The following is a 15677-nucleotide window of genomic DNA, read 5'->3' as shown; positions in this document are numbered from 1 at the left end:
GAAGATTTCTTGCAACGACTCCTGGTTCTCATTCTTTTTTTTATATCTTTGGAAAGTATTTGTTTAACATAATTCTAAGATTATGTGTATCAGATATAAATGTTGTAACCAAGTGACAACATACAACAAAATAATATAACGCACAAACAAATAACTTTAATCAACACTTTATATGGGTGTTGTCTTCAAATATCTTCAACACGTCACGATAACACAGTAAAACATCGATGCTTCGTCTTTGCGACTTTCGAAAGTATAGTTTGTAATAACAAAGAGTAATATAATTCGTGGATTTAAAATTTACGTAGATATATGAAATTGAATACATGTTGATAGTAGTAGTCTAATAAATCAAAAGTTAAGAGATTCTATAAATCATGCATGTAATTCACTTTTGATAAATATTTAAATTTATTTAAGTATTTCAGCGTGTTGATTTAGTTTAGCATATTCTGATAGAGTGTGCTAATAATTTAGAGAGTTCTGTTAAAAGTATGAACAAATGTCGAGTTTAATTATATGAATTAATAATAGGTAGGTGAACCAAAATTCTCAATAAATTCATTTCCAATTGATTCTTAACATTCATTTTAATAGATTATTTCATTTATTCACTTAATTATATTTTTCTTTGAATTTAGTAGATAAATCACAATTTAAAATATCGTTGATACTCTATTAAAAATTGATTTATGAAAATAACAATTGTGTGATGCAATTCAAGCAATTTTCCAAAAACCAAGTCCAAGTCCAAGATGCTTCGTTTTCTGAATCGACAACTACTCGAACAATAAAATATTGGTGGTTGTTTATATCTTGTGTACTACCTATCGGTCAAATACTTACCATCAACTGATATCTTCTTCCTCGTATAAGTAAATCACGCGTGGTATGCGAAGCTACCGTTGTTTACCTTGGATTCACATCTTCAATCTTTTATAATTAACGATATAAATCTGATTTCCATTATATTTGGACCCTAGAAATCTGAAAATGAAATAGGAGATAAAAGAGTACATATAGATAATAGAATATTAGATATATTAAACAGTTATTTAATCAAATAAAAATCAGAATATTCCCTAAAAAAATCAGAATATTTTATTTGAAGTTCAAAATCACATGACAAGCGACATACCACAACTTCATATCGTTAATTACATATGAAGGGCAAAACAAATATAACTAATTTAAAATGCTTTACTACTCAATAAAAAAAAAATTAATGCTTTTAAAATAATTTTTTTAAAAAACTAAATATGCCTCTTCTTTGTGTTATATATATATTGGCTTAACCGAGCCGGTTCCGGACCCAAAAAGTCTTGGATCGGTTCAAAATCAGTTTCAGTTTCAGTTTCAGTTTCAGTTTCAGTTTTATAGATAAAACTATGGAACCAATCCGACCCGTGAAATCGGTTCGAATTTATGAATCGGCTCCGGTTCGATTTCGAATCTGATTTCGACTGCCTCCATAATACATTAATGAAGATTTTTTTCTCGGATCCAGACCGATTTTGGTTTCTTAATACTTATATATAGTAGGTCTTTTGTGAGATGGTCTCACGAATCTTTATCTGTGAGACGGGTCAACCCTACCGATATTCACAATAAAAAGTAATACTCTTAGCATATAAAGTAATATTTTTTCATGGATGACCCAAATAAGATATATGTCTTACAAAATACGACTCGTGAGACCGTCTCACACAAATTTTTGTCATATATTTATTAAAGTTTATGGGGCGGTTTTAAAAGTATTTGGGCCCCTCATTGGGCTAAATAAACTTATTTATAATTTAATTTAATCAATAGTATAACCTTTTGGTTTCCATTTAAATTATAATAATGGGCACTACCTTAGTTCTCAACCATACATCACAATAAATAAATGTTAGAATCGAGTAATTAAAAGGATTTATAATTATAAATACACAAATTATTTTATTTTAAACACAACTATAAAGTTTTGTAAAAATATAATTAAGATAAATTTTAAGCTTGACCAATTGATTTGAAACATACTTAATATTTAACTCAAAACACCTATGAAAATGAAATAAATATTAAATTATTATATTAAAAATGGTCTCAAAACATAAATTCAAATAGTAAAGTAATTAACTTTTAAAAATAATTTTATAATGAGTAAGTCTTTTGTGAGATGGTCTCACGAATATTTATCTGTGAGACGAGTCAATCCTACCAATATTCACGATAAAAAGTAATATTTTTTCATGGATGACCAAATAAGATATCCGTCTCACAAAATACTACATGTGATATCGTCCTACACAAATTTTTGTCTTTTATAATATTCAATGAATAGTAAAATAAATATAAAAATTCTCATGAAAAGATCATTAAAATAATAGTTCGATTTTCAAATTATAAAAAATATTAATTAAATGATAATATAACTAATCCCAGGAGGTGACCGGTCTGCTGTCAAATCCTTCTCTTCTCCGCTTCTCCCTCACACTTACCTTTTATTATTTCTTTCTTTGTTTCTTGTTTTCTTTCGATGTTTTCCCCGTTTACTTTGTAGAAATCAATTGAATTTATTGGAGTTGACGGGGAATGGAGCAGTTTGTCGATGAATTGATCATACAAAGCTTCAAAATCCCATGGCTGATATGGATCCATCTTATTGTCACAGTTCTTCTCGTTATGCTCCTCTTTTTTGGGTTCACTGTGTTCACGTCAGATGATTCTATCAGCCCGTATTCCGTCGCGGCTGCTTCGCCGTCAACTTACTCCGCCACTGCCGTACCGACCCATCTCAGTAAACCCAGTTCTTCCAATAGGAAATCCAAGGTTAGGTGATTATCCTTTTCTTTTGTTTTGGTAGTTTTATTCGATAGTTTTGGGGAAACATTCGAGCATTATGAGGTCACCATTTGTATTCTTGATTTGTGGTTAAGGAAAATATGTTACTTGATGGTAGGTTTTCTTGCTGATTATGTCCTCTTTAGCTGTGTAAAAGATTGTAATTGCGAGATCCTACAAAATTGATGAATTATCTCGAAAAGGGGGGGGGGGGGGGGGGGGGGGGGGATAATGAATTTGGGTTTGGGTTTGCTTTGCTTTTGTGATAGTCAACTCAGTGCAAGGGATGACTCGAGAAAATGTTACAATTGGGTCACATTGTGAACTGGATTGAGGCAGCAAATGAAAATCATTTAGAGTGGGCTACGGTGGTCCGAGGTTGTGATAGATTAGCTCCGCAAGTGATTAGGAGGGACCGATAAACTTGAGGGTTATCCTACCTATAACTCTAGGCTTTTGTGTTTGTGTTTGTGTTTGTGTTTGAGCTCTCCACTTGGCTAGATGGCCTAACATGGAGTCAAAATACTGAATTAATTTATTACAGTCTCCTGTTTATAATACTTCGTGGATTTTTTCTAAGAACAATTCAAGAAGCTTATTGCTACTTCGAGTGAGCAAAAACTTTTGGCTGGTTATTTATGTGTCGGGGATCTAACTTCTCAAGAATAATAATTTTTCGGAACTAATTAAAAATGAGTTTTGTCCTCTCTTCTCTATATTTGGTGGTATTTATGCATAAGAAGGATGTCTAGCGTCCCTTAAATTAAGCAGAATGAGTGAGAACTTTGAATTTCTGAGAGAAAACTGATCAAGTTTGAGTTAGAAGAAAGATAATGTTCCAAGGTTGAAAAAGATTCAGTTTTTTGTGAATATAATGCAGAGCTGGGAGGTGCTGGTCATGATGCTTAAAATACCATAGTTTTGCTAAAGCCTAAAAGTAATGCTCTAGCCAGCTGAGTAAATGCCTCGGAAGACAGCTTTGAGATTTTGATCAAACTAATCTAGCGGCCCGGTCAAGTAGCATACATTATCGAAATAGTTTGTTATTTTAAGATCATTCTGGTTATTAATTTTTTTTCCTGCAAATTAAGGAATTCCATGTGTATGTTGAATATTTAACTTTGGAGAATTAAGCTTGCGTAATTATGTTGGTGACCTGAATGTAAAGATCTGAATTTGTTCGAGTGCCCTCTTAAAGATAAATGATTAAGATGTTCGTTCTATTGTATGATCTTTATATTAGGATGTAAAGAAGTCGGATTGAGCCGAATACATGCATACTGCTATTTTCAAGCCTCATTTTATTAGGGCAGATCCTGGTTTCGACCCAGATCTAGCTAGACTTCAAATTTATTTCAGCTTGTTTTTTTAGAGCATTTGCTGATATTTTAACAAATTTTATGATATCATTGTACATGTTAAGTTTACAAGCGGCTCATGAGGCATAGGAAAAAAAACTGGAACAAATTAGTTTGAGTTTGATAACTTTGCTCATAAAGAAAACTCATTTGCACTCTTTGAGTCTATCTTGATAAGTAGATGCTAGTTAGTAGTTCTTGTAGATATTTATGTTAATTTGATTTTGATTGAATTTGATTTGATGGGATAATACACCATGCTAAAGCTGGTATCCTGGTAGGTGGATGACATGAGGGTTAGGAGGGATGCCGGAACAAGTGGAGGGACTGGTAGAGATGAAGATCAAATTGTAGAAGAACCTTCAGGGAAAGATTCAATGTTCTCGAGGATTTTCCGACATCCAAACCATCCTTGCAGCTATCTCGGTCTAGCGAAGGAAGCACTTTTCAAGTGTTTTGGCTTTGATTCCAGTTCCGACTCCCCAAGCTGTCAGCATGAAAAACAGGAATAATGTGAGTTCATGTCTTGTTTCCCTGTCTTCCAAACACACCCAAAAGGAAAAAAAATTGCAAGTCATCATCAAATGCTTGGCAATTGTTTAAGTTCACAGAACATCCCGTTTATATATGCGAGGAGCTGCAAAGAATTACAAGGATCTTATTATAATATACATTTTGCTACATTGAAAACGTGTTCATTTCTTCAGTTTGATAGGATTGGTTCGACTTCGTGTTCTGCAGGCACAAATTTTTTAAGCCTTTTGAGACAATGATGGTGGATGATGTCGAAACGGTGTTATTTCACGGAGGACGGTTTGCAAATGGCTGAACTAGGTGTCAAAGCATTTGTAGATATTGAAATTCTAGTTTGTCTTGACACGAGTTAGGAGATGTTATCTGTAATGTAATCTACTAACACTGACTGACAACCTCCTATTAATTCATTTGTAGCATTTCAGCCTATTTCCCGTATTTTCCATTTGCTGATCTCTTTGTTAATTCAAAAGCATTTCATCCAAAAACACTATCTTAAAGAGGCCGGCTTGAATTAGAGTTGTCAAAATAAGTTGGGTCTTCGGATTTGGCCCGCCCTGCAAATGGCGGGTTTCAGTTTAGCCTGGTCAGGCCTGTCTGATATAACTAAAAACCGGTTGGCCGGCTGGTCTCGTTGGCCCGTTTCGACATTTCTAACTTGAATACTAATTTGCCATCAACTCACGTACTTTATGTTGTGAAATTAAATTCATAGTATGCATATTTCATATCTAAGTTTTGAGAAAACTGAATCGTATTTTGTGTAGAAGATGTCTTCCAGATGCTATCGTTGAGCCACACTTGGTTTCGTCACAGGTCAGTATGAAATATAACAAATAAATTTACTATATAACCCGTTATTACAAACAAGACATTCGTTTTTTGGGAATTGACCATCACACATAAAAAAAAGTATTTTTTTTATGGCATCCTGGCTTTTAGATTTTTGTTGTTTTTTTCTTGAACTGGACCTTCGGAATAAAAATCTCAATCGTCTTCTTTTTAGAGATGAAAGATAAAAAAAAATTTCAAAAAAATTACACAAATGGTAGGACCAAATTCATAAAAAATCTTCCGAAAATTTATTGTTTTGTTAAAGATGTTTTTAATTTTATTGTATTATATATGGTGAAACCTACCATAGCCCGAACTTTTTCTGGATTTTATAGGTTCAAACCCCTTTCCCTTGATACATGCAACTGTTTGTCACCTCAAATCATTTTTGTGTTAACGATACTATTACACCACCCTCCACCGGCGTCCGGGCTCCCGAATGTAGTTCTCAAGTTCAAACCAGAATTTTTTATCATCTTAAGTTTCTTATGACTCGAGACGAACATGTTGAACCATCCCAGGAAAAGCAAAAGCCAGATCTTCTTCTGTTCATGGTTCATACTTGGAAGAGCACAAGGTGTCCGAAGCGTAGATACTTAATTACCATTGGATTATTCGATAGTCACAAGTATAGGCCACACAACACAACAATGAAAGATATAAAGAGACTTCAAAAGATTTCATTCCCCACAATTCAAAATTACACCTCATATTTACAAGGTATGCCCTCACCTTTGGCTACAAAATTCATCAATCCATAGGAATGAATCCTTTCAGTTTTATTAACCTTTTCAGGCCAATAAATACACTATGCACCAGCACCTATAAAATAAAATAAAATACCTTATGATTTCATTTCAAATTAGCTTCTGCAGTCTCTTTTTCCTTTGAGATGTTATTCTATATACAAGAACTACTTTTAAGTATATATAACAAACTGCTGTACCTTCTAAACCGAAACGAAATCCTACCTTTTGGAAGATTTCAAACAAGTTTAGAATCTAGCTTAACAACCTCAGCAACTGCTGCATTGCAAAAGAAGCATCTTGGGCAATTGAGGAGGTGCCTCGATATGCAACTGTAGCAAGAAACATGAGAACAAGGTACGAAACAAGCATTTGCTTCTTTAGTATAACATATGCAGCATATACGATCATCAGTTTCTGATTCTCCCCCATTCATCCTCTTCTCAAGTGCTTGCAACTCTGTCTGACAGATCAAAAGGCTTGAGAAATTCTCCAATTTTGCCAAATTATCTATATAGTCTTCCCCTTTGAACGAGCTCGCCTAAAAAATTTATAGACAAATCATTTATGAAAGCCCACATCAAAATATCAAGAAAAGAGATGATTTCTTTGGAATAGTAACTTTATAAATGTATGGGAGCCATACCACCGCCTACATATATGGGATAGCCCTCAAGCCGAAATAGATATTATATTCCAAAACATAAGAAAAATGAAGATAAAATGAGCATATAACCTACGAGATTTGTCCTAACTCTTAGAACTCTGAGATGCGCAATTACATTGAACTCCCTGAGCAATCATTGATATTTGTAGTTGTATATATAATTAACTCGTCTATCAAATGCCGTGATTTTTCAAGGAAAAAAAGATGAGAAAAGCAGATAAAAAAATAAAGTTCTCACCCCAGTCCCCGAGTATATTTTGGTTTCCCTTTTACCCTCTTTCCGCTTGAACTTTTCTTCCATCCTATTATTAACACAAAATAACAACCCCCACCATGATCTCCCAGCCATATTTTTACAACAGATTTTCTCATTTATTAACACATTCATTATTTTTATTTATTTTGATGAGAAAATATTGTGTTTACCAAGGATAAAACTACCAATATATTATTACAAGATATAGATGGAACTATGAGCATAAAAATAACACAGCTTTATATCATAATCCCCAAGTTGCTGAAGGCGTTCATGTGAATAAAATATTATGAAATTGGTGGAAAAAAAAGCCAATATACACATACAGATACCAAATTACGTACCCCATTATAATCAAGTAGACTTTGAAATCCATAGAGAATAATATCAGCACAGTCCATGCTAGCAAAGATTGCAACAATATCATTTTGATCTCTATTGTCCGCCTCTCTAATAGCATCCAACAAATTCAAAATAATGCCAGCAAGAGGTGCTAAAATCGTGCCCTTGTTGACCTTTTCAGAGGATTGGCCAGGTCTCCTAAGTGATCTGTAAATCACCATGAAACAGATGTCATATGGTTGTTCCACAAAGTAAACGAGAGAAATACATCATACATTAGCATTACAACCTAAGGTTCTCAGTTTCAGATTGAATCATTCATTGAACGTCAATAAATAAAAAATAAAAGAGAAATGGAAAACAAAATTCAGCAAAAGACTCTCTGCGCAAGAAGAAAGCAAGAGTTGATATATTCACACAAAACCTTACATGTCAAAAACTTCAGGATCAATTGCACCAATTAATTGGTTCAATATAAAGACAATCAACTCGGTTAGCCTTCGCAAATTTGTATCGATTCCTGTCAGAAAAGCTTGAGGTACTTCACGCGTACAAAATTCTAATATCCTTGCAAGGTTGCACGAAAGATCAAATATAACTCCACATTTCCTGTGCTGAAAATCCATTGCCTGGAAACATTGCATCGATCAATTTCAAATCAGACAAAAAAAAAGGAATGAGGTATCAAAAGATTAATTTCAAATCAGATTTGTAAAAAAAGAAAGCAATGAGATATAAAAAAAACAATCAATACCTTGTAATTTTCTTGCATTTCCCGTATAGAAATAGAGAATTCAGTCATCGCCCAGCTGAGAGTATTAAATAAGCGATTGAGAAAAGATGAAAATAATTTATCATCGCTGGCGCAAGCTTCCCGCAACAATTTCTAGTTCAACAGACAATTTGAACAAGAGAATGCATTTAATACAAGAGATGAGTAAATCCAGAAACAATACAGTAGGTGAGTATTATAACGAGGCATATATTCAGAATTACCTTAAATAATACAGATGAAGACGATGACTCTCCATGTTTTGAAAACCTAAAGCCAGAACCCTTACATAACCTTAAAAGTATATTAGTTACAGGGATCCAGGACCGATTATCAAATGCTGACAATAAAGCTTTTGGCATTCTCAGGGTTGCTGCTTTATTGCATTCAAAAGCAGCTAAAAATTCCTTGTGCTGTACCAATGCAGAAATAGACTGGAGAAGAAGATCCCTAAGCTCAGCGCTGGAGATCCTTGGATCATTAAAGTGGGTAACAACAAAAGTAACCTGAGAAACAGAAATTCCATCATTTAACGACAATTCGACTGAGGTACTAGCTAACTTCCAGTGGCAGGATCTGCAATCTCTTAAGTTTTAACAGTTAGCAATCTTGTGTGGCATAAGTAGTTTAAAGAAGAAACACAATTATAAGTCATCCAAGCGTGTAATGACTTTTCTTCTGAAACATTTCAAACTCCAATTTTAGGTGGAGCAAATTGGGAGAATAAGAGCAAGTTCAAAACCCCCCCTGCCCCAACCCCAACATTAAAAAAAAAAGAGAAGAGAATGGATGACGAGATGAAGTGCATACAAATGAGGCAAGCCCCTGCTTGATTAATATTGTCGCAGGAACAAATGGAGGATCACTCTTACGCAGAACATGAAAGCAATCCACCTGCAAGAAGCAAAGAAATGATTTGATTAAAAAAAGGACAATTCAATTTCCCCAGAGACACTTCAAAGTAATGTTGAATGAACATCCCAATACCCAACTTGAAAATAGAACACCAGGGGGTACACTAAATTAAGTAATATAAATAAAACTTAATGGAGGAAACTAGAAGTTCTACTTGCTTCAATATTTTAAATCTGGAAAGGTCATCAAAGATATTAAGGCACCTATCTGTTATCAAAAAACCTTCCCGAGCACAGAAAACATGTATCTTTCAGACAAACCGTGAGTAGAATGTTCAAATAATGTTTGGAAAGGAAAATACAGTATCTCAGCAACAGAAAGAAGACAAAATGTGTCAATAGACATGAAAAAGGAGACAATACCATAGTTTCCAAATAATACTCAGGAACGTATATGAAGATCGAGTCCATTTTGCTAAGAACTAGAAGCAACTGCACAATCCACATGCATACAGCATACATCCCCCTCTGCTTCCAACGCGAGAAAAGAGAAAGGCGATACCTGTCAAATGGCATTACTGGGCATATTAGGTATATTATGCATATTAATTTATCTAATTAAAATGTCTCCCACAGTAATTTGCAGAAAATTTCTCAAAGGCGATTCTTCTCCCACGAAAAAACAATCAGTTTCTGTTCCTTTCAAATTCAATTTTCCACCGGCCACGGTAATTAGCAGGTAACTTCTGTGACCAATGTCTAACTACCTCAGCCATTGATAATACTTTTTTCATTTTGTGGCATTGAATTTCAAACACATAATATCAATTATAACAGTTTTGATCGCATCATCAAATATCTCTCTTTGCTATCAATTAGTACTTCAATTTTATCTTGCGAAGAATAAAAATTTTATTTATAAATCATCTGGATAAACCCTAGTGAAGTAAGAGAGAGGACAGCTGAAGGAAACTGAAAAAATGAGTAAAAGAAATGTAGAACCTGAAGGAAGAGGAAAGTATTAGTGCAATTAACTGATTATACATACAAAAAGTATATGTCCAAACAGGTATTAGTACCAGGCACAATGTCTGACACAGTCCATAACCTCTTCCCTGTAAACACTGCGAGCTTCCTTCAACCGCTTCACCTGGTCCTCATAAATGCTCTCTTTGATTTGTCTGTCTGTCTCCTCCAAGAGTATAATCGATTGTGACTGACGAGACATGAAAGATGACACCTAGAATGCAAAGATTATCTTTTTAAAAATTGTTTCAATAAGTTTTTCCCCGAGACAGATATAAAAATACATGTGTTCTGCACGTTATCATACCTGTGACCAACCATGTTTGGCCATTGTTGTGTTTCTAAGAGTAACAGGGAGAGAGAAAAGAATTAAAAAATGTAAAATATGCCTAACACAGACCGACAGACCAGAAGCCCATGCACACAAGTTTCAAACTGATTGAATAGAGGAGCAGCGACATGGATAGTCACTGACATAATTTTCAAAGGAAGAAATGGTAAAGGAATGATGCAGAATTCCTAAGCAGTCAGCATATATAAATATCTTGTCAGCATATTACATATTAATTATAGCTCCCCCATCAGCATAGCTCCTATTCTGTTCAGAGCAATTGTTCCCGGAAAAAAAAACTTAAACCAGCAAACTAAACATGGATAGATTATTTACCATGACATTTTCCTGCACCCAAGCCGTAATTTAAAGTCAAACATTCCATGAAAAAGTGGCTGTCAACCAAGAACGTGCACAGGCATGCTACTTGAATATTCCACCACCGCCTTGATTTATAGTCCCAATTCCAATTTAGCTTTTTGTAAAATCTTTTAAATAACGGTAAACATGTAGTTTTATTATGAAAGAGCATCTCCAGTACTCAATTAAAGAGAGAAACTGATGCTGAGCCTCATTAAATATCACAGGTCCAGAGTTCAGTTTATGCCAATAGAAAAAGAACGGAAACACAAAGTAGTTACAGAATACTGAGTAGATTCAGGACATATTGATTTTGCATTCCAGAAGCGGAAGGGGGAAAAAGGTTATCAAACCATACATTCTAAAATATTTATACAGCACTATGAGCATTGGCGGAGAATGCAGTGATACTAGATTTTTCTTTGTGTTCAAAAGTTGATCTAGCATCTTCTATCTTTACATTCAAAATGAAAATTGTCTTAGCATTTTTTGCACATCACAGTACAGCAAACATATGAGGCAATATTATTGATCTAATCATATTCATGCCCAAAGAAAAAGAGGTGAACGGTTTAGCTGACCTGCTTAAAGTTTGGTTTTAGACCCAAATGATACAGCAAAAGCATAGCATCTAAAAGTTCCTCCTCCTTTAAAGTTGCTGAAGACAAAGTGTTATCCCTAGTTAACACTCTCAAGTTCTGCATAGGTCGAAAGGCAATCTCAGGATCGGAGTGGTCGCTAGTGCTTGGTTTATCAGCTATCTCATCATTAAGATTTCCTGCACTGCATTTAGCTGTAACATGAGTAGGTCTCTCTGAAATAGAGCTGCAACTTCCACGAGAACCTTTTGCTAAACATCTTATGGGATCTTTAATGTTTTTTGATAAATCAACCTCACAAGTAAAACAACAACATGGTTTCTGCACAGTAAAATGCGTTACTCTGGTTTCTTCTTCATCCGTGCACCCTTCTTCCCACCGAATAACTTCCTCTTCCTGATTATCGTTAACAGGATGATGCTTTGATATATGACTATAAGATCCTCCAAGCCTGGAAATATCAACTCGATGAGGATCATTCTTCAGAAAAAGGCCAGCTGGAAAACTTTGTTGGCCACCTCTGTGAAGGAAACCTACACCAGCTCCCGAATCAGTCCCATATCCCTTGATCCAGCCATAAATGTCATCCACATCAAAGCCTTCTGACAGAAAATGGAGAATAACAGTAAACAAGGAAACAAGAACTGAGTTGCTTGAAACTCCAGGGGGTGGTAAATTGTGATCTGCACCCCTGTTCTTCAGTAAAATATTCTGAAGAAATGTCCGAAACACCGAGCCAGGCAATTGAAGAGGTTCTACAGGTGGTATAAACTGCATAACCAAGCGACAGAGATCTCTTTGCTTCTCTTCTATCTGAATAAGGGTGCTAAACCATGTCATATAATGAAAAAAATTATTTAAGTTGCTTCAAATGAAAATTGTGAGACTAGAGACCAGCAATAATTATGATAAGTAGCCAACAATAACAGAGATTATGCAGGCTAAAGAAAAGTATGAGCTCAGCTTTCAAGGGGAAATAAAAGACCACGAATAACCTTCTATGAACACAAAGTATAGATGATGTAAATGTGAAAAGCATGTCAAGCACACCTTATTTACTGCTTCTGATATAGCATTCGTCGTCAGCACCATGCTGTCCTCGTTATATATATCCTCACTCGAGCCAGGCCACCAAACAGAAGGAATCAGAAATTGGAGATCATTTTTGTTTGGACTTTTCCTTGAAAGGAATCCCTCAAACAAGAAATGAAAATCTGAAGACTTCCACCATAGGACCATTAATTCTTCTCGTCTTAAGATGTGGCATGCCAGAGCAAGATAAGCATATGATCCGGAAAAAGGATACTCTGAAAGAACCAAGGAAGCTGTCTTACATTCAGATGAAAGTGCCTCTAGAACATGCTTTATCAATAATCTTGACTCCTCAAACTCAAGAAAGGAATCAAGCACTCTATCCAAAGTTACATAATCATGTGGTGGGTGGATTCCAAAAACTTCCATCATGAATGACAACAATGGACCATGTCCTATATATTCTGAACTCCCAATATCAGCATTGAGAGCAGAGAATAAGGCTTCGCAAATTCCTTCAGAGACAGGATGACACAATGCTTCAAATGATGCAAATCTTTTCAGTCTTCTAAGCTTCTCAACAGCATTGATTTCTGCCTTTTCTAGACGTTGAATTTGCAACAACCTTGAAAAGCAATCAAAAAGGTTAGTAACAAAAGACTGTGAGGAGGGCGGAGCTTGAATAGGATGAAAGCCTTTGATGGGATATCTGAATGGGAGGCCTCCAAAATTCAACTGGCTTCGTTCACCTTGAGAAAGGGAAATGGCAGGATAATAACCCAATCCAGGGACCATCTTTCGAATCCCACCAAATGCAACTCCAAGTGAGATGCCATTCCTATAAAACAATATCTCATCGCAATCCAAATCGATGCAACATCCAATCACATCACCAACAACCCAAGACTGACCATAAGGCTCGGATTCCTTATTCCATTTACTGACCCTTTTACCGTCATACGCATAAGAATCATCTCCATCCCCGACACCTTTATGATCAGTAAAAGGGCAAGCAGAAGAGGCCCAACCAAGCTGCTGTATGCCACACGTTTCAAGTATCACTTCATACATCCATTTTCCTTTCCATACACAGGCATTGGCCCTCGCACTACTGAAAAGAGCATGACTCTCCATCAGTAAAGATGGTTTAACAATTCGAATGTCGCCAAAAATACTATATTCGTCAAGACTAACAACATGCCCGTCCAAATTATAACGTATTGTAGATACCCCATCTCTTATTGTGTTAAAGACTACATTTAATTGTGGATGATACTTGAGAAATTCATTCTTTATTATTGAACGCACGGCAGTGCGGTCAACAGGGCCTGTCAGTTGATTAATTGTTTTCTGAGGAAGATTAAAAACATGTTCGAGAGTTCTTTCCACAGATTGATCACCAAAATTATCACAATATGAAACAACACGGGGTTTGCAATAACTGTCCCTCCTATCCTCTTCATTCAACAGAATAGCCAATCCGGAAGAAAGCCCACCGGGCCAGGGACCTTCCTCGGCCATTGAGAGCAGAAGAGAAGTATAAGACCCAAAGTCTGGAATGAAGTCAAAGAACACAAGTCACCGATTTCACTTGCTTGTTCAAGAAGATGGTTCGACCACAGAAAATTTCCCAGACGAATCCAACACGATATAAACCAGTTTCCTTTTCCGAACCTGGAAGCCCACGAAAACAATTATTATCACCATATAGCCGTTGCAGCATTCTATTAGCTTTATTTGACATCAAAATTAGAATTTAAAGCTATTCAACCCATTTGATCCTCAGAGACAAAAAAAAAAATAGACAGTCAAACGATGGATTCGTTATTAACCCTTTTGACCCCCAACAACAACTCTCAGTATCAAACAAAAATAAATAATCACTTCTCAGCATCTTTAGAGACGACCAAACCCTTTCAAAATCAATCAAATCCATTCGACATTTCTCCTTCAATCTAATTCATCCATGTTATATCCTCGATATCTCTCTCGGTAAAAGAAGAGCAACAACTTGCCAAAGATTTTCATAAGCTCTTCCCATGGTGACCATCACAGTTAACAAAACACACCTCCTCAAAGCAGAGACTTTGTCTACTAATACCAGAGCAAAACAAAAAAAAAATACCATAAATTAAAGAAACTTACAGGTGTTGAAGCCGCGAAAGATAGCTATACACACAAACGGAAGTACAAAGTAGGATGGAGCGACTTATCCGAACGGTAATTAATGGGGATAGAAAAGGCCGCTGCTGAATCACTAGGGTTCTTCACTATCGAAGAATGAGCTATAAATTAAAAAAAAAAAGTAACAGTAACAGATTTTGATTTTAGGGTTTTGTTGGCCAATTGGCGAGTGGATCATTTTCATCATCAGAAATGAAAATGGGTTTCACGGGGCCAGCCAACGCCTTCTCTCCGGTTCTGCTCCCCCAAAATAATCAAAGTTGCCACGTGGGTACCATGAGACTCAACCGGAGTCAAACGTCAGTAATGCAGTGAACCTAATGATGAATGTTCAACTTCTCAAATTTTGTGTCATAAGGTGTATGGTAATTCGGGTTATAAATTTACTATTTATGTATATATATATATATATTTTAAAAATCATTTATCGTCTCATAACAGGATATCAAAATCCGACACGATCCACCAACCCGACACGATTCAACCCGAAAAAATCAAGTTTAGGTTTCGGGTTTTCGGGTTTGGGTCAGATCGGGTTGGACCCGATAACTGACCCGAAAAAATGATCGGATTGGGTTTTACCCGAAAATTTTAATTTTTTTAAAATAGAATTAATAAATACTGCCTACATTTTTATATATCACATTTCAGAAAAAATATTTATTTTATATTTATATCATATATTTTCATAATTTAATATTTATTTTGAACAATTTTTTATTTTTTAAACAATTATTTATTTGATTTAATAAATATCTTTATTTTTTTCAATTAGACTTTCAAATTTAAATCATATATATGAGAGAGATTTTATTATTATGTGTTTAAATTAAAATAAATATATTATTTTTTGTGAATTTTATTTAATTTTATTTTAAGAAAATTATAAAAAATTCAAAATCAGGTTGATCGGGTTGCTTCGGTTCAGATTCGAGTTGAAAGTTTTCGGGTTGGCT

At 35.1% G+C, this 15677-nt stretch overlaps 2 protein-coding genes across 2 annotated transcripts; one reads left to right on the top strand and one right to left on the bottom strand.

Moving 5' to 3' along the window:
• Nucleotides 1–2443: 2443 nt before the first annotated feature.
• LOC140837018 (uncharacterized) lies at nucleotides 2444–5145 on the top strand. The gene is made up of 3 exons (XM_073202983.1): nucleotides 2444–2814; nucleotides 4466–4697; nucleotides 4926–5145. Exons 1-2 carry the CDS (start codon nucleotides 2578–2580, stop codon nucleotides 4694–4696), a joined length of 468 nt encoding a protein of 155 aa, XP_073059084.1. The 5' UTR covers nucleotides 2444–2577; the 3' UTR covers nucleotide 4697; nucleotides 4926–5145.
• A 1067-nt stretch (nucleotides 5146–6212) lies between these two features.
• LOC140837019 (E3 ubiquitin-protein ligase RKP) lies at nucleotides 6213–15033 on the bottom strand. Its single transcript, XM_073202984.1, has 11 exons — nucleotides 14683–15033; nucleotides 12556–14211; nucleotides 11488–12318; nucleotides 10269–10429; nucleotides 9613–9751; nucleotides 9146–9229; nucleotides 8560–8841; nucleotides 8318–8449; nucleotides 7993–8192; nucleotides 7566–7770; nucleotides 6213–6839 (listed from the first exon to the last, which is right to left on the bottom strand). The coding sequence occupies exons 2-11, from the start codon at nucleotides 14056–14058 to the stop codon at nucleotides 6537–6539; spliced, it is 3840 nt and encodes a 1279-aa protein (XP_073059085.1). The 5' UTR covers nucleotides 14059–14211; nucleotides 14683–15033; the 3' UTR covers nucleotides 6213–6536.
• Nucleotides 15034–15677: the final 644 nt, after the last annotated feature.

Source organism: Primulina eburnea, chromosome 7, assembly GCF_022965805.1.
Source record: "Primulina eburnea isolate SZY01 chromosome 7, ASM2296580v1, whole genome shotgun sequence".
Lineage (NCBI taxonomy): Eukaryota > Viridiplantae > Streptophyta > Magnoliopsida > Lamiales > Gesneriaceae > Primulina > Primulina eburnea.
This window is presented reverse-complemented; position numbering and strand designations above follow the sequence as displayed.

Coding starts and splice junctions, on each gene's coding strand:
- LOC140837019 (XM_073202984.1), bottom strand. CDS start 14,058: ATGGCCGAGGAAGGTCCCTGGCCCGGTGGGCTTTCTTCCGGATTGGCT. Junction 8,193..8,317: donor AAATGCAAGAAAATTACAAG/GTATTGATTGTT, acceptor CAATGTTTCCAG/GCAATGGATTTTCAGCACAG. Junction 6,840..7,565: donor GTCTACTTGATTATAATGGG/GTACGTAATTTG, acceptor TAAATTTTTTAG/GCGAGCTCGTTCAAAGGGGA.
- LOC140837018 (XM_073202983.1), top strand. CDS start 2,578: ATGGAGCAGTTTGTCGATGAATTGATCATACAAAGCTTCAAAATCCCA. Junction 2,815..4,465: donor CTTCCAATAGGAAATCCAAG/GTTAGGTGATTA, acceptor GTATCCTGGTAG/GTGGATGACATGAGGGTTAG.